The sequence below is a fragment of the Tachysurus vachellii genome, chromosome 18, assembly GCF_030014155.1.
Source record: "Tachysurus vachellii isolate PV-2020 chromosome 18, HZAU_Pvac_v1, whole genome shotgun sequence".
In the NCBI taxonomy this organism is placed as follows: Eukaryota; Metazoa; Chordata; class Actinopteri; order Siluriformes; family Bagridae; genus Tachysurus; species Tachysurus vachellii.
Window position 1 is genome coordinate 5,541,588 of NC_083477.1, and position 20,000 is coordinate 5,561,587.

The window sequence follows — 20,000 nt, forward strand, 5'->3', positions numbered from 1 at the left end:
TGATTTTCCCTTGAATTGAATGCAAAGCAGATAGAGAAACACACACACACACACACACACACACACACCTCTTTATCTCTTATAATCATATATTAAGAATATTTACAATTTAAATAAATCCATATATATCCATGTCATAGAGAGACAGTAGATTAAATCCATCACAGCACCTATACACACACACACACACACACACACAAACGTCTATATAAACAGAGTGTCTGAGGCGACACTGGACACAGGATCACCAAAACCTGATAAGGACCAGGTGATGTTTTTTTCCAATCATCACCAGTCCAGCTTGGTTGAGTCTGTGCCTAGTGTAGCCTCAGTGTTCCTGGTTAACGGAGTAGATGTTGATCTGGTTTTCTTCTGAAAACTGAAGCCTTTATACTTCACTGTTTTTAGTATTCTGAGATGTTTTTCTGCTCACCACAGTTAAAATTTGTAAAGAGTTCCTTCCTGCCTTTTTTTATCCTTCTGTATAAACTAGAGAGATCTGTGTGTAAAAATTCCTCTACAGCATCATACACACACACACACACACACCAACAAGCAGCCGCAGTGACTGTTACTGCAATCACACGTTTCTCCAGTCTGTGGTTTGATGTGAACAGTAACTGAAACTCTTGACCAGGATCTGCATGATTTTATGCACTGTGCTGCTCGCACCTGATTGGCTGAATGGATAATTGCATGAATGCGCAATTTAAAAATGCCTTTTAACATTCATGCATCCCATCCTCAGTCACTGCTCTGTCCTAAAGCCGGTGTTTTGTTTTGTTATTCTGAAAGCAAATCTGCACTTTAGAATGGATTATTATGCTGTTTTCTATTTTTTTTTTTACATGTAAGATGAGTAGAAGATGAGTAATATCATATCACCAAAAAAAAAAAACCCGACCTGTATAATGTTCTTTAGCATAAGGAAAGCTCTGTTCAGTGAAAAGCTTAACACACTACAGATTAAACAACGAACACAATTCAACAAAAAAGCTCAGAGCCTTGAAATAAGCGACGGTCAATCGACTGCTAGAATTAAAACAACATGGAAGGCTGACACCAATTACAGGAGTCTCCTGGCCAGCTTCATTTTATTTGAAACTAGTGTTGACTCCTTTAATATTAAAGATTTGGAGTCACAACGAATCATTTGGATCCGTGTCTTTATAACAGACAGACGAGATTCTGTATTAAAGAGATGTCTGGTTTCAAATTCTGTTACTATTGTATGTCTAAACGTCTCACAGGAATGATTATTTAGGGCAGCTGTGAGTGTGTGTGTGAGTGTGTGTGTGTGTGTGTGTGTGTGTGTGTGTGTGTGTGTGTGTGTTAGCGGAGTTAGACTTGAACAAGTGCTACAAAATTGGAAGCCTTACAAAGGAGAGAGACAAGGAGAAACAAAGAGCAAAGATATGTGTGTGTGTGTGTGTGTGTGTGTGTGTGTGTGTGTATCCTATAGTATTAAAGCTTGGTGCACTGCTGTTTACTCTTGGGGAAGGGCTGCCTACTTTAATTTAACTCCAATCATGATGTCTTACAGCAGCCAAAAGGGCTAATCAATGATCTTTTGTGTCCTTGGGTGGATGAGAGCGAGAGAGAAAGCGAAAGAGAGAGAGAGAGAGAGAGAGAGAGAGAGAGAGAGAGAGAGAGAGAGAGCGAGAGAGCGAGAGAACACATCCTCTTTAACAGCTAGTCAGTAGTCTGGTTTCTGAGGGGGCGTCTCCATGCCAAGCGTTTCCGTGGTGAGCATGTTCCGTTGCTATGTAATTATGGTCCATTCGTATGATAGCTTGCACCTGAAGTGGGTCTGGCTGTGTGTGTGTGTGTGTGTGTGTGTGTGTGTGTGTGTGTGTGTCTAAGACTGTAAGTGTTAGAATATAAAGTAACCCGGCCATTTGTAAGCTTGTGGGCAGGCAGGAATAGTGCATGTATCTACTGGTATATTGTATGAGTTTAATATTCCCTTACATGTCTTTATATTTGTACTCAGTGTTAACATGACCACAGGACCACGTGTGAAGTTTGTCAGGACAAACATTGAAGCATGTGATATTAACTGTTAACCGTTACTGCTTTAGAACAATGAAAGAGGAAAAGGTTTTTAAGAAACAAGAAATGTTTCCTAATTCTGAGGTCACAACCCCTGTAAGATCAGCTGACTTACAAATTAAGTCAAAAAGTCAAACGGTCTCCTGTTAGAAACGAACAAAACCTCAGAAATATATGAAGAAACATTTATTGAAAAGGTAACTATTAGTGTGATGGGAAATAATGTGGAGAAAGAAAAACCTGCTCTGTTATGAGTCAGGATATTAAATGTGTGTGTGTGTGTGTGTGTGGGGGGGGGGGGTGGATAGATAGATAGATAGATAGATAGATAGATACAGTAGGCAGGCAGACAGACAGACAGACAGACAGACAGACAGATAGATAGATAGATAGATAGATAGATAGATAGATAGATAGATAGATAGATAGATAGATAGATAGATAGATTGATTGATTGTCAGGACTTTGCTGGAACATTAGGGGGTGTTGGTGCAGAATGTTGTTTCTGTTTCAGTTGACTGTTTATTACCGTGTTTACTTATTTCCTCTGCGTTGCGTTTTGCTTCGCAGTGTCTTGGTCTTTTCCCTTTGGTTTTTGTTGTTCCTTTTCCTTGTTTGTTTCCCGTTTTGTTAATAATCCGTGTTTTAGTCATCCCTGTATTTGGGCCTGGTTTTATTCTTGAAGACACCTGCTTTTCTGACATGGATAGATGCATATGAGATGCTTGTTTAATAATATAAACAAATTCAGGGGACAAGTATTGTGAAAGTTATTGACTCTAAAGAGGGAGTGCAAAAATTATTATTTATTATTAATTATATTATAGGCTCCAGACACCATTTAGTGCGAATTTAAAGTAGAATTTATCATTAAAGCTACTGGAATCTGATCAGCTTGTCCTCTTGGCCCAGGCAGCGCTCCTGAATGTGGGACTTTTCTCAGTGTTCAACCTGTTCACTAATTCACTAATTACACCTTTATGTGATTGACACACAAACTGACTGTTACACAATGTGCTGCTCTGTGTTGTATATTTCATGTTTTGTTGTAGTGAGTTGTTTAGATTGTGTGGTTTATTATTTGCTTTTCATTGGTCAAGTGTTTTTAATTCTTTCATTCAATAGAAACAAATGAATGATTTGATCACAGCGAGTCTGATATAAAATGAGTCAGGACACAGAACCTTACACAGAATTTTAATGGTTCAACTTAAACATCCTCAAATTTTAGATGTTTATGAAGAAGAACATGAGGAGTCTCAGAGAGCAGAAATGAAGAAAGAAACATTTGGGTGAAAATAATAATTTCTTTGTACGTTTTGGAACTTTTTATGAATAAAGTTGAGTAGAATGAGTAGAACAGATAAAAACAGAAAAAAGTTTTTTTTTTCAAGTGTCTACAGTCATATGAGCTTCATATTAACCACCACTGTGGAGTGGGACACGGACACAACATGACAGACGCAAATGTGTAATTTCGGCTTTAGGGAAGAAAAGTAAACTGTGTTCAGTCGGTAATAAGATACTGACATTGATATTTTTGGGATGCAAAGTTTAGCATTATGTAAGAATTGATTTGAACTCATGAAGAAGCAAAAAGAATAAACTCAAAAACTGTCTCCTGCTCTGAATTTGTGTCTCTAACGCAGGAGCTGGATTGACTAGTTTTCTAGCTGCTAATCAGGACAAGAACAGGAGAAGACTGAGGTGCAACACGAAACTAGTGCTTTCTGCTGTACAGAGATTTAACGCTTCATGTAAAAAATGCTTTGTGTACGGCACCGACACAGCTATTAAAGTCTACAATATGAAGCTTTAACTTATATAAAGTTAAGACACACTCGCTTTAAAATCCCAACACAAACTCAAACGCATGTTCGTCCTACCTGTGTTTCCGCTCTTCATGTGTCTCAGTCTCTTCTGGTGAGTTTTGCCGTTGTAGTGTATCTGTGCCTGTGCGGCCGAGTTCAGCTGAATGTTACAGACTTCGCAAACCGTGTACGATCTGTGTTTACGGTCCGACTTCAGACGTGCGTTTAGGGGCGGGGCTTTGTGTCTCGTAAAATCGGCCTCCTCGGAAGGTACGGTGTCGAATCCGGTTACTTCAGTCAAAGCTCCAAGTTCATCAACAGTGCTGTAGAAATGCTTCATCCCTGAGGTACATGGTGACACACAAACACATACATGACAAAGAGAGAGAGTAAGTTTACATTTTTAAATCCACAAATACTACACACACACACGCACACGCACGCACGCACACACACAAACACACAAAGACACACAAACACATACACACACAGTTCTGATAGCCACTAGGTGGAGCCAGACTTCACCACAGCCAGTGTTATTTGTGTGTGCACATGCATGCGTGTGTCCATCAATTAGAACATCAGCGTGAAAGTAAACAGTTTGTACCTCAGTGTTGTTTTGGTTTGTCTGGAGGAAAAAACGTATTGGTTATATATTTATATTCATTTACAATTATGCTTCTCTCTCTCTCTCTCTCTCTCTCTCTCTCTCTCTCTCGCTCACTCTCTCTCAGGCACCCCTTTCACACACACTCTCACACACACTCTCACACACACACACACACACACACCACAACATTTCACATTCTGTGTCTACATGCCACACTTTCGCCACTCTCAAAACAAGGAAAAAATCTATTAAAACCACTGCACACAATCGTACATGTGTACACGTGTGGCAGCTCTCGACGGCTCAGGGTGCGGCCCTTTCCAACAACATTTACATAAAATACTACGGAAGATATTTACACACTAAAATCTCATGGGTCTCATTTATAAATCAGACATTACACCTTAAATTAAAACTGATACAGGTGTGTATATGCACTGGGTTTTGCTTGAGCTCCAGAACAGAGAGTCTGTGCTCATTGCGATCTTGTGGAAAACTTTTAAACAGTGTCATTTTGACAGTGAAAGCCAATATATTGCTTATTAATTAAGGAATGGAAACTAAAAGAAGTACGTCATGATAATAACTACAGCGCTGAGGACTCAATCTCTATAAAAGGTTACAGAAAACAGAAAAATCTGCATTCTCCATCTGCTGCTGAGGGCAAATATTCCTCTCCTCTCCCCACTGTGCCCACTCACACCTCATGAGCTCCCATCAATCTGCACAGTGGTATGCTGCTGAAAGTGTCCCATATAGAGCGCACACACACACACACACACACACACACACACACACACACACACACACACACAGTAAACAGTAAAGCTGAACATTTGAGACAACGTCACACCTCGAGGGCCTAGTATAAATGTTAATGGTCTTCCATTTAGTTTTACTGATGTCCCACAGACGACTGACAGGCTGTCAAGAAGCTGTGTTAAAGTGTGTCAACATAAAGTGAGTCCTTATTAAATGATCTAAGACACTTCTGGGTCGAACGCAACCTTAACCCCAGAAAGTACAGAGAAATGCTCTAATATTTCAGAAGCTGTATTAAACACTGGGGAATTTGTGGTTTTGAGCATGAATCCGTCCACCTCCTAAATCCAGGTATAAATATTGTGTTGGTCTGCGTATAAAAAGCAGTGTTGCCAGGTGCATATATTGTGTGTGAAGAAATTATTCAGTATCTTTCTACATCTATCTATCTATCTGTCTGTCTATCTGTCTGTCTGTCTGTCTGTATCATTACTTGTCTAATTGCAAGCTTTTGTTATACAGATCTGGCAACCCTGGCCATAATTTTTTTCCTCAGCTGTAACAAATAAATGAAATTTATTCTTCCTTTTATTTTGAACATGACTGGGTTAGTACCCAGAAAACATATACAAAAAATTATACTGTACAGTCGGGAGTTTAAAATGTGCAACATCTGATCAGATCTCAAAGTCAAAACTCAAATATAAAGACATTCTTTTTTTGAATGTTTTTTCATTTCACATCAATCTGATTCTCATAAACAGCGAATTCACATACTGGCGAAAAGCATGCTGAAGCAGGACAAATCCGTGTCTATTTCTGTATGAGGGTAGTGGGAATGATGCTCTTGATTTTAGCCAGAATAACTGCACCACTGATGTTTCTCAAACTATTTACTTCATGAAGTGTGTGAGCAATCAATCCATGGAGTGAGAAGATGATAATCTCTAGACTGGCCAGGTTTTAGCCACAGCTTAAAATCGAGAGCTGAGAGCGGAATGACTCAACTGATGTTAACGCTCTGATCTGTTTGATAAAAGCTGCTGGATTGATAAATTAGGTTGGAAATATTTGCTCTGGATCTGCATGTTTGTCTCAAGTCGGTCAGGATGAGAGGAAATTTAATTTAAACAGCTGCTAACTGTTTGATAGTTTTGCCAGTTCGATCCATAACAAACGGTTCTCTGTGGTCGTGTTTGTTCAGCGTCCGTATACATTAAGATGTTTTAATATTATATACATCCAAAAGTACTTACTGATGTACGCGAGATTACAGATCAAACATAGAAAGCTACAGTATGTCTAATCTGCTTAAATGTGTAGATAATGCTAAAAAAACTAAATAACGTAGCGACTCTCCTCACTGCCTTCATCTAAAATAATTATAAGAGACAAGAAATCTTTTTACTCTCAAGTGTTTTTACAATTAGAAGCAGTGGAACAAAGCAAGCGTTTGTTTTTTCACCATCCTAGCATGTAATGATGCTTTTACTGAAAGCAATGATCATAAAACCAAGGCAACGCCAAGCAACAAATCCCTGCTAAAAGTTATTTTACACTGAACAATCAGATATTAATTACAATTACAATTACAGATCATTTCAAAACATTCATTAGCGGGCAGATTAGTGGCCATAATAGACAGGAATAAGTCATCTGACAACTCACAACAACTAACACACGTACACACACGTAAACACACACGTACACACACACACACACACACACACACTTGGCAGTTGGGTGGGAAGGATGGCATACTTTATTTCCACATCAGTCACAGCGACACTAGCCAATGGTGTCCGTCTGTGATCTCGTGTATGTAAAGTGTGTAAAGTGTGTAAAGGGCATCCGTCGTAAAACCTGCTCCAAATCAAATATGCAGACCAGTTGATCTGTTGTGGTGACCCTCAACAGGGAAAAGCCAAAAGAACAACGACAATTCAATACCAATATTTAATGTGTTCATCTTCCGCTGTGCTTAATTGTAAATAAGTAAATATTGCTTTTTTTACTCCACCAGATTATCCTGAAAGTCTGAGCACCCTCACTCACATGTCTGCCAAATGCCATAAATTTCCTTATTTCTTTCTTTTTGTCATTATTTTTTCTTTTGCCGTTTTGATCCTGGACGACTCCTGGGATGGACTGAGGTGATGTGACCTTTAATGAATTACAGTCATGAACACAGCCCGATGTAACCCGGCTCACCTTGTCAGCTAGAAGAAGTACCACTTGAACTCTTGTGGTGTTCCATTAACCAATCACATCACACTGCAGAAAACACAGGAAGTCCCTTATTACACAGGCATTTAACAATTCTTCCACCGGGGTGAGCAGAACAGGGAGCAATTCAGCTGTTTACTCAGCTGTTCCTCAGATTCCCAGCTCGATATACAGTACATACACCACTCATTAGATTAGATTAGATTAGATTAGATTAGATGCAACTTTATTGTCATTGTTTAAAGCACATGTACAAAACCAGCGAAATGCAGTTGGCATCTAACCAGACGTGCATAGTGGCATAGTGGTATAGTGGTATATTTACAATAAATCAAATATACAATAAAAAGATATACATCTATTGGGGTGATATATACAGGACAGTGGATGACTTATGCACAGTGTGCAGTAGGTATTATAAATAGTGAATAGAGTATAAACACTGCTTCTGTGACCCTGCTGGCATGAGTAGTTTTCATAAAGAGGTCATGATCTAAAATTCGTGATGACACACGAATCACAAATCAGCGCTGAAAAAAAATCCAGACTAACCATTTGGTCATTGTTGCAGCCACACCAAGAACATTTCTCAGAACTGGATCAGCCTATACTCAGAGCTCTAATATTAGTACTGTACTGAGAATAGGGGAAAAAAGAACGTTTTCTACATTTCTATATCCCACATAATGACAATCTGTGAGAGATGAATCAGATTTCATAGAATCAGCTTTTATGGTTAAAGTGATTCAAACTTCAAACAGAGCTGGGCGAAGTAAAGAAGTAAAGGTCGCGGCAGTCATGGGGACACGTTCCCAGAGTCATGAGGCACGTTTGGGATTCCATAGTTATCCCTTTTTAGCATGTGTGAGAGAGAGAGAGAGAGAGAGAGAGAGAGAGAGAGAGAGAGAGAGAGAGAGAGAGTGAGAGAGAGAGAGAGAGGGAGAGAGTGTGTGAGAGAGAGAGAGAGAGAGAGAGAGATACCAATTCCATTAAGTGAGGGGATTTGAGAGGATTTGGATTCCTGTGAACTAGAACAAGGCTGTAGTAGAGAACTTCACTGTGATTGCTTTTACACGTCCTCACACTGGCTATTAATGTGAATCAATGTATAATGTTCACAAGTTTACACTGACTTTTTACATTTTAATAGATAATGATTACAAATATTGATCAGACCATACAGCTGGACAATAAGACAACAATATGATATCAAACTCAAGATATTTTAACATCATGTACCATTTATATAGCGTTCAGCGTCAGTTCAGGCAGGCCACATAGTCAAGCTCGGCTATCAGCTGATGTCAATTTTCTAACCCCGCCCATCAGCTGATCTGATTCCTAAGCGCGCTATTGGTCCCTTTCAAACAGGGCGCCCTATTTAAATGCTTTTTTCAGTCTGTCTGCTTGGCTGTTTCCTCTGCATTGCTGCAACCCACCTCCTCCCCTACTGTAGCTCCTCCTTGAAACTTTGTGTTTAACTTAATCAGTCTCATTCTGTTGTCACTGATGCAGGCACTGTTCTAAATGGTGGATTTTGTCTTGCTGCTTTCCCAGTTAAATGGGAGATTGTCCCCCCACGAAGCTACTGCTGTTCCCTGACTAGCTTTCATGGAGCTCATGGAAAGGATGGGGAATTCAGAACAGAGCCATACCGCCAAATGTAAATTTTATAAGCTTGCAAATCAAAAATATAATTATGTCAAAGCATTGTCTTTATTCTGACTCAAGTGGTCCTGACTGAATTAGTGTAGTGGGTGGCGTCAAGTTGTGGAACTCATTTTTCTACATTTACATTTACATTTACAGCATTTGGCAGACGCCCTTATCCAGAGCGACGTACATAAGTGCTTAAATCTCTAACATTGGATACATTAATGCTGGATCACTAAGTTACATACTTAAGATACCATGAGTTTAAAACATTTGTTCAAAGTTACAATGAAAGTGTCAAAGGTGTGTTTTTTTTTTTGTTTGTTTTTTTTTTTTAAATGCAAAAGATAATGAAAGAAGTGCTAGTTGAAGTTCTATTCTATTCTATTCTTTCTAGTTCTATTGCTTTACCTTGGACTGTTACAAGTAAATGCAATGCACCAACATACATGAACTACTGTAGCTTCACTGACTTGTTAGCATGTTGTAGACAAACCTGAACACTGTGTTACATATAGTTTGCATTGTATCTATGAATTAGTTTAGTGGAAAATTCATGTTTAACCTTATGGGTGTTCGTGTGTTATTTTAGAGAATAAACTAACTGTGAAAATTTCTTCTAATTTTCTTCTTACTTCTAATCGCAAGATACTGTAAGGCGAGTTCGTAAGAAAGGTTTCGACGCATCTGTCTGCTGACTGTTGGAGAATTTTGTGAGCTAATCAGAAGAGATATTTATTTTCATCCATGTGACTATTGTTTTGGAAGTATTATAAAATACCGTGTGCCTTTTTAGTGCGGCTTCTCGAAATTTAGAGCTTGTTGCAACAGAAATTAACACCATTAAAAGCCTTTTTTTTTTGTTCTTACCCCAGTTGTCACTCCTCGTGTTTATTTGTCTCATAACTGAATTTCCACCAGATTAGTAATGCCAGGTTTTCCATTAGAATATTCATTCTCGAAGCCTTTAATTTAGGAAATTATTCCATTGACAGGTTTAATGCTCAGTGGAGACTCCTTCCAAAATTTCAACATGTTCAATTACACATTTTAAAATAATCTGATCATGTCCTGCATTTCACCAATTCCCTGTGTAAACTTCTACCAAAAATAAATAAAAAAAAATATATATATATTATAATGAGGGGGCACGGTGGCTTAGTTTACGTTAGCACGTTTGCCTCACACCTCCAGGGTTGGGGGTTCGATTCCCGCCTCCACCTTGTGTGTGTGGAGTTTGCATGTTCTCCCCATAGTGCGTGATTGCGTGAGTGAATGAGAGTGTGTGTGTGCCCTGTGATGGATTGGCACTCTGTCCAGGGTGTATCCTGCCTTGATGCCCAATGACGCAATGAGTGAATGAATGAATATTATAATGAGTGCAATAAATAATATGTTAAACACCCTGTTTCTTTAATGCTCCATTTATTAATTTTTTTACTTCACTAGTCCAGGGCATTTGTTTATAATATTCCTTTGGCTTACATAGAAGTTCACATTTGCTAAGAGGTCACAGGTAAGGATTCCTTCTGATGACTCCTCTATGCGGATCATATACTGTATGTACTAGCAGTGCTGCACAGTATAACAGCAAGTCACCATTCCTGTGTCTCTCAGATCATATGTCATGACTTATAGCTTACTTAAAGCTTTCTTTTAATCCCCTTCCTTTTCATTTTCAGATCCCCAGTCAGCATCCTAGAAGAGATCATGGCCGTCGATTGTCAGAAGAAATTGAGAATTTATTATTCTCTCAAATTTTTCATTTCTGACCTCAATAATGTCCAACAATGCACAGTAATCCAATTGAGAAACAAGTTAAGAGTTTATTAAGTTTAGAGACATTACCAGTGGAAGGCTGCACAAACCTTTGCATGAACTGGACGCTTTTCTGTACATTGCATTTGCATTTCTTTTATTCATTTTTATTTCAAAATTCAATAATAATAATGATTTGAATTGAAATGCAAGACATTAATTTATTATTTTCCTATCTAACATTTCCAGCCTTTTAGTTCACACATTTTTTTAATGCATCAAACTCAATTCAAAATGAAGTCAATGCAGTGTTATTGAAATAAACTGTGAATGGTTCCCATGTGGCAGAAAAACATTTTTAACCTTCTCTTTCAGTCAAAGTTTTTTTTCTGACTGGAGGTATTGTTTAACGCCTCTCATCAGAGCAGAATGAGTGGGTGGGTTGTTTTCCTTTTCCAATGAAGAAGTGTACAATAATAGTGTGACAAATGCAATCATATGATATTTTTTAGTTTGACAACACAAGCTTATCGTTTCTGACAGGAATGGGTTTGGATCCAGTGTCTTCTTATGATGACTGACAGTGACTAAAAATACAGGGCTTTTCCAAAACATTAAATGTTTTTTTTTTTTTTTTTACTGCAGAGGTTGTGTGTTCTTTAAAAAAAATACAAATGATGTCATTTCACCAGGGCTCCACAACTAAACATCTGAAATAGTTCTGCCATAATGTACACTTCTAACACACTCCTAAAGATAACAGTTCCTCTCTGTGTTGTGTTCTCGGTATCTCGTTCTGTCCATCATCACGATCCGAGAGTCTCTGTGATCTAGGATTGCGTGTATTTCTGAGATGTAGACGAGGGTAAATGGGTTAAACTAATACTGAGAGCTTAGTGTGTAAGTGAATACAATTTCCATCACATTTGTACTTTCTTTAGCCTTAATCTCACCAGATTACACTGTCACTCATAACTGTAGAACACCTGCCAGATCTCTCCCACACACACACACACACACACACACACACACACACACACACATCATATTCACTCGCATGCTCACACGCACACACACACTCACACATACACACACACACGAACTCACACGGACTTACACACACACATGGACCCACACACACTCTCACACACATACTCACAATATCATATGCACTCGCATGGTCACACACAAACACACATACACACACTCACAATATCATATGCACTCGCATGGTCACTCACAAACACACACACACACACACACACACACACACACGTAAGTATAGCTTGTGTGCAGAATGAAAACACACACACAAACACACACCTACCCGTACAGTAGGAAAATAGGGACATATGACACATCTACTGCTTTTGGGGACACTGCTTTCCGGAGAATTACAGAAAACAGATAAACAGTCATACAGGAAAACACTGTCACTCAGGAATTTTGATTGAAAAATTATTGTCACTATTAGACAAAGATGAACACACACAAATCTGAATTTGCAGACATTTCAGGATTTGTTGTCCACATTGTGAGCAGTTTCAGAACATAGAACCAACAAGATTGTTGGCTGTCATAATAGGCTGTCAGGTGCACACACACATTCATACACACACACTCACACACACTTGCTCACGCTTGCTCACACACACACACACACACACACAGACACTCACACATTTGCTCACAAACACACACACTCACTCACTCTCACACACAAACACACACAGATACACACATGACAAACACACTCACACACAAACACACTCACACACACACAAACTTACTGTACATGTTCAAACACATGCTTACTCTCTCTCACACACACACACATACACACACACAGAGTGGTATCTATACTGTGTCTATCTATTTTTTTTTGGTCACCAATAAGTATCTATTTTTGTATCTAATGAGTGTGACATCGTGTACTTTTTTAAACACCTTCTGACCAATCAGATTACAAATTGTTTCGAGAGTGAGAGAAACCAAAGTGCAGGGCTTGAAAGCACCCTAAATCCTTGTGCAGACGCTTTCAATACTAAAATAAATTTTCTTGACAACAACTTTAGAGAGTTTAATGGCGAGTAATGATTCATTGTGAAGGCGCTTTCATAGAAGAACACTTGTGATGAAACGCAACACATAAACACAGACACACACCCCGCACTTAAATACAGAGGGTTAAGTGTGTGCATCACATAGTTTTCTCCACCCCATAAATTGACCCTGCTATGTCAACACACAGCTTTAAATAAAAGACACAGTGTGCGTGTGTATGTGTGTGTATGTGTGTGTGTGTGTGTGTGTGTGTGTGAAAGAGAGAGTGAGTGCAATGTCGTTAGATACTTCCACATTAAAAATCCTGCCTTATTTTTGCATGAAACTTTCCAACTGCCCGATTGAGTCAGCTCTGCTTAACACAGAGGACCCTGTTAAACCTCTCGCTCCTGTTATAAACTTTCTTTCCCTCTTTTATACCTTCTTTCACACTACAGTAACTCCACCGCCATGCTTGTTCAACCTAAAAAAGTGAGTAAAAAGCTGGTGTGAATACAGATGTACTGTACGTGTGAGCATAGTGAGACATGTGTAGCTATATAACCCTTTCAAATAAATTTGCTCAGTGGCATTTACATTTCCCACGGCTGCAAAAAAATCTCCCAGCAGAGGTCTCTGTCTTTATTACAGAGTGTGTGTGCATGACAGATAGGTCAAGGTCAAACTCTGAGATTCAACAAAGATGAGAGCTGTGAGATTGGGTACATTTGCTGCACGTGTGCACACCGCTGTCGCTGTCGCCGTTATCATCCGTCAGCGACTAAGAAACCTTTAACAGGAGCAAAAACAGAACCTTGACCTGATCGTGAACAGATGATGAGCTGTCAGCCGACCTCCAGAGCATGGAATGTGAATGTAGCCTCACACTGTGACACAAGCACACCTACGCCACGAGAGAGTGGAGGCAGTGAAGGGGAAAGGATTCGGACAGGTTCGTGTAGAAAGGATTTTCTTCGCAAGAATTCAGTAATTTCTCCTATTCATTTTTTATATTGTAGTCTACAGAGAGAAATAATACACTATTCAAGAGCTCAAAATACATAACTGTTTATTTATCCTTTTTTCCCTACTGTTCAATCACACACACACACACACACACACACACACACACACACACACACACACACACACATATATATATACAGATATAAACCTTCCACATATACCTGAATATTTTTAAAGCGATTTTACACACAGGACTCCCTCACTCACTCTTCACAATACATTTATCCTACACATTCCTCTTTTATCACCACAAGCACTTATATAAGCAGATAAAATGATATACACTACTGCTGAAATTGTAACTGTGTTCAGAACAATAAGGTTGATATAAAAGTATAAAAGGTTACGTGAGAGTGGGCTGAAGAACAAGACAGAGTTATGGGCAACGTTATGTTTTATTCAAATACTGATGTGGGAATGTAAAGCAGAGCAATTTATAAGTCTCTCCTGGGCTCACCAACTCACACACACACACACACACACACACACACACACTGACTTCTCACACACACACTTGCTCACACACACACAAACCCACACTCGCTCACACACACACACACAAACACACACACTCACTTGCTCACACACACTGACTTCTCACACACACACAGACACACTTGCTCACACACACACAAACACACACTCGCTCACACACACAAACACACACACTCACTTGCTCACACACACACTGACTTCTCACACACACACACACACAGACACACTTGCTCACACACACAAACACACACTCGCTCACACACACAAACACACACACTCACTTGCTCACACACACACAAACACACACACTCACTTGCTCACACACACTCTCACACACTATCACACACAATCTCTCTCTCTCACACACACACACACACACACACACACTCACACACAAACAAAGCCTTAGCATGTGTAATAAGCAGAGCTACTACACCACAAAAACATGATGTCCACAGCATTTTTACTGAGCTGATTAAACATTACAGGTGTGATATTTAAACTTCATTTCCTGCAACAAATATACCATCTCTGAGACGGTGTGCAAACTGGGTCATGTGACCTTTTAAACAGATGACTGAAATACGAATAAACGTACTACACATGTAAAGCAGTTTCTAAAGAGATTTGAATGAACACAACGCTGAGGAAAAGCTTATGTTTTGGATAAGATGTGAAGATACATCATTCACTATAAACTAAACATAAAATTCATTTATCATCTCTCAATACTTATATGGAACGGTCTAAACTAAACTGTGCTATATGGAATAACACTGGATATTACTGCATGTGCATTCTGGTCATTTTGTCAGGCAAAGCGGTCAAACACCAGACGACCTCCATGTGTTCCTCCGGGAACAACAGGGCCTGGTGTCTGCCTGACCTTACCGTAGGGAAGAGTACTGCTTGTTCATGCATGCTTCCCACAATCCCGCTCTACGGCACTGATTTACTGAACAAAACACTGCCTTGTTACTGATTTACTATTTATTTCCACACTTTATAAACTTCCTGTTACTTAAGATATTTGCACACACCTAACCATCACACCTCTGTGTACCTTCCAGATTTAGTTCCTCTTTTCTGTTATAATAAGCTCCACTCTTCTGGTCTGCAGTCAGTGTTCCAGGTGTTAAGGTATTGGACTACTGAGCAGATGGTTGTGAGTTCAAATCCAAGGTCCACTACGCTGCCTCTGATGGGGCCCTGCGTAAGGCTCTTAACCTTCAATTGCTCAGTTGTATAAAATAAAATAAAGTGAAAGTTGCTCTGGATAAGGGCATAGGTCAGACAAACAGCTTGATGGTTCCAATACATAACAATAAAATAATGGTATACATTTACATTACAAACGATGCCTAGCCTCAAAGGGTTTGGGAATTAGTTGTCTCTCTGTATGTAGCTTTCAAAAAGAAAAAATGTCAAAACCATCAGAGAAAGAAAAAGAAACAGATCGAGAGCGTGAGCGAGAAAGAAGTTGATCCAGCAGAAATACTAATTGAGAAAGTAGATGGCTTTCATTGAAGCTACACATGAAAGTGTATTCATCTGTATTCGAATGCACTGCTTAAACAGTTACACTTGCTCGATACAGTTGTAAATAGTAAAGGATTTATAACCTCACTCTCTGGAGCCTGAGAGTGTCACACAGATGAAGATGAGGTTCGCTTCCGAGTCTGGTTCCTCTGAAGGTTTCTTCTTCATATCGTCACAGGGAGTTTTTCCTTGCCGCCTTTGGCTTTCTCATTAGTGATAAATATAAATTTCATTTTTAAACCTTTGTCATTCTTATTCTAAATTTTTATATTCCTGTAAAGCTGATTTGAGACACTGTCCATAGTTGAAAGCACGATACAAATAGAATTGAACAGAACGATCAACAAAACCCGCCCTATAAACAGCATCGTTCCGTCCTGTAGACAAGACGGTGTCTATACATTTCAACCTATTACCTCACTCAGCTTCAGAGTGCACTCCTCTTGCCACCGTGAACTTGTCTCTAGTCATGTCTTCCAGACATCTTTCCCAAACTTAAATTCTGACAGAAAACCTTTCAGAATGATCACTCCAGTTGAAACACACCAGATCCTCATACACTTGTTCACTGTAACAAAAAAAAAGCTTGCAAAAGAAAGAAGAGTTAATGTCTGAAATGCTCCTGTTGTGTTGTTTTGCCTGTGGCGCATCAGTGACGAGGAAATTACAGCATCTCTGTGGACATCCAGAGAGAGCCATTTCTCATGTGGTCAGAAATCTTTGCTTTTTCCTGTCAGAGATGGATTCACTGTTATTAGGTTGCAGTTTGCTCTTTAAGGCATTGTGTAGTGTTGTGTAGCCTGGGGAGCTTTGTGTATCATGCTGTGGTTGATTAAAATGGCAAAACAGACGCGTTACTGAACAGCTAATGTGTTCTAAACAGATACACATACAGCTTCGAATAAGAGAAAGACTGTTCATGGTTTCTGTGGTCTACTGTGAGTGGTTTACTTTAGTAGTCTGCCTTAAATACACCATAATTCTACACAAACTGACCCAAAATAATTTATTTATAGAGGTGCTGCTCGGTATCACCCACACGCTGGGTACGCATATGTCTTCTGGAGTCTCCAAAAATAGTAATAATTTAATTACTTTTAAAAATAACTTCCACTAGTTTTTGACATTCTTGAACTTAAAATGTAGGCTGAAAAAACATAGGATTTAAATTACCATTTTGACCCGCAGGAGTCTCAGCAGTCCCTTTGTCCCAGCCTTGTAGAAGATTCCAGCAAACCCAAAATCTGAAGTCAATCAACTCCAGTATTATAATCTTTAGCTCCCTGATTTGAGATCTATTGATCTATTGGGATGTTTTGATCTGAATGAGATCCATAATGAACTCGAATGAAGGAGCTAAAGCTGTGGAAGTGATTGAGACACTTTCTGCATTAGGCCACGCCCACTTCTGGTTTAAATCTGTATACCGATATAGATAGTGATTGCATTATATAAAATATAGTGCTAATGTATTTACTATAGTAATGCTCAAAACTATTAGACACCATCTAATATGGTGACCCTAACACAAGGACCAGTTTTTTTTTTTTTACAGGTTTTTAAATGATTGTGCTTTTTTTTTTTCAGTACACAGCCTTACTAATAACTGTAGTGGTCACGGTACATCGTTAGCATCAGGGCTGCTGGGCTTCAGATTAACCTCTGTCATGCAAACGTAATCGCAATTGCTTTTAAGTCATGCGTGACATATAAATGAAGCCAAGAATGTGTGCCAAGGACAAAGGCAGGCGGCAAGAGACAATTAAAGAGCTGGTAAATGGGACATGCTAATGCTATTTAAGGAGGAGAAAAGACAGAGAAAGAAAGTGATCAAAAAGGAGATCAGGAGGTCAAGTGAGAGAAAGAGCATAAAAAGAGAGATCAAGAGTGAAGGATCGTGAAAGAGAACAAAAAGGTTGAGAAGTGTTTAAAGTAGTTGTAGTAGCAGCAGTAGGCAGTAATAGCAGTACTAGTAGGAGCAGAAGCAATAATAGTAGCAGTAGTAGCGCCAGTAGTAGTAGGTGCAGTAGGAGAAGCAGTAGCAGAATCCAGAGCGACTGACATTAGATCATTTTTTTATACAGCTGAGCAATTGAGGCTTAAGGGCCTTGCTCAGGGGCGCAACAGTGGCAGCTTGGTGGACCTGGGATCAAAGTAGGTGCAGTAGCAGTAGTAATAGCAGTAACAGTTGTAGTAGGTGCAGTAGTAGTAGTAATAGCAGTAACAGTTGTAGTAGGTGCAGTAGCAGTAGTAATAGCAGTAACAGTTGTAGTAGGTGCAGTAGTAGTAGTAATAGCAGTAACAGTTGTAGTAGGTGCAGTAGCAGTAGTAATAGCAGTAACAGTTGTAGTAGGTGCAGTAGCAGTAGTAATAGCAGTAACAGTTGTAGTAGGTGCAGTAGTAGTAGTTAGAGCAGTAGTAGCAGAAGCAATAATAGCAGTCGCAGGAATAGTAGCAGCCGTAATAGTAGAAGTAAAAGCAATAATAGCAGTACAAGTATCAGTAGGTGCAGTAGCAGTAGTAGTAGCAGTAGCAGTATTAGGAGCAGTAGTAGTAGCGATTAGCTAGTGTCTCTGTGAATGATGGGGGAGAGAGCGTATGCCTTCTCTCTCATCCCCGTAATCATAACTGTATCATCTCAGACTTCAAACGTATGATCTTTTTATTTATTTATTTATTTATTTATTTATTTATTTATTTTATGTATTAGCTGCTCAACCCTTTCTCCTGAAGTGTTATCAGCCATTCTAGCATTTTGCTAGCAATATGTTAGACATGGATCCTGTCTCAAGGATCGTGGTGTGATGTTTTTGCAACATCACTCATCCCTCATCGAGTCTGACTTCAGAAAATATTTAATTACGAATGAGAGTTTAAAGAAAAACTCCCTTCTACCTCTCATCCCCATATATAGAGGCTTCTCTATACGACCGGCCCACACACCAACACTGACACACAGTTAACCAAGAGCAGCGCACATTTCTTTAAAAAGCTAATAGAAGCACCCACACACACTTCAGTGCTTCAGCGGCGTAATAAAAAGCAGGTTCGCCTCTTTTTCTAAAGCTAACGCCCTTCACCTTGCCTCCTCTCCTCTCCGCACAATCTGACCGTGATTCACACAGCCGTGGCTCAATCGTACGGCCAGATATGGAGAGGAAAAAGTGAGCAAAAAATAGCGTGTGAGAGAGAAAAAGAGAAAAGGAGAAGTAGCAGACGGATGCTAAAATCTAGAGTGTCTATCTGCACAACCCTGAAGTGAGTCAGCTCGGTCCAGACGTCACTGCCTCCTCCAGGGCTGTTAAAAGCCGCAGGGCAACGCGAACACCTCGACTGCTGGGCTCGGAGTCGGGTTAGGAGATCCGAAGAAGGACTGATGTGCTCAGAGAGTATGTGTTTGTGTGTGTGTGTGTGTGTCTGTGAACATGTCCTTGAAAGGCTCATTAACTCTCATTATTAACAGACCGGGGCAATTCCATGCAAATGTCAAATGTAGCTTGAAGAGAAAATAAAGTTGTGAGCACAGGGGAAAAAAATAACTTCTAAATCGCCCACTAAAGTCTAAATATAACATTCAGTTTTAGTTTAGCTTGAATGCAGCTCTTCAGGCTGTGGAGTATCGTATATATACCAGTTAAAGATTCATGCATTCGAAAAAGTGGTCCATTCACATAGTAAGCAATGTACAGACATTATATCTCACCCTCAGCATTTTACTTTCATTAGAGTAAATGCGTGATCAAGAAGTTTAGAGTAAAGAAAAACACTTCTGAAAGAAGATTGAATTAGAATTGAAAGTACCATCTCATCCAGATCTTGCTCTGATCCTCCAGTGAGGACTTTACAACGCTCACACTCACCTTATTACTCAGAACTGTTTCTTGTTCTTCCTCAATCTCAATGTCCTCGATGTCTACTTCATCATCGTCATCTCAACCATGCACATATTCACCCTACACAGGGTTTTGCCGTCTTACCCGCGTATCGCTCAGAAAATAATTTCTGAGGAAAGCGTTAGCTACACT

The 20,000-nt window shown here is 39.4% G+C and overlaps 1 protein-coding gene across 1 annotated transcript in view; it reads right to left on the reverse strand.

The window, feature by feature from the left end:
- Positions 1-19,957, reverse strand: part of znf385c (zinc finger protein 385C) — a 74,866-nt gene extending 54,909 nt beyond the window's left edge. Inside the window, exons 1-2 of the mRNA XM_060892970.1 lie at positions 19,836-19,957; positions 3,939-4,205 (exon numbers count right to left, since the gene is read on the reverse strand). Of these exons, the coding sequence (XP_060748953.1) occupies positions 3,939-4,203 (265 nt within the window). The 5' untranslated portion in view covers positions 4,204-4,205; positions 19,836-19,957. The remainder of the gene's footprint in view (positions 1-3,938; positions 4,206-19,835) is intronic.
- Positions 19,958-20,000: the final 43 nt, after the last annotated feature.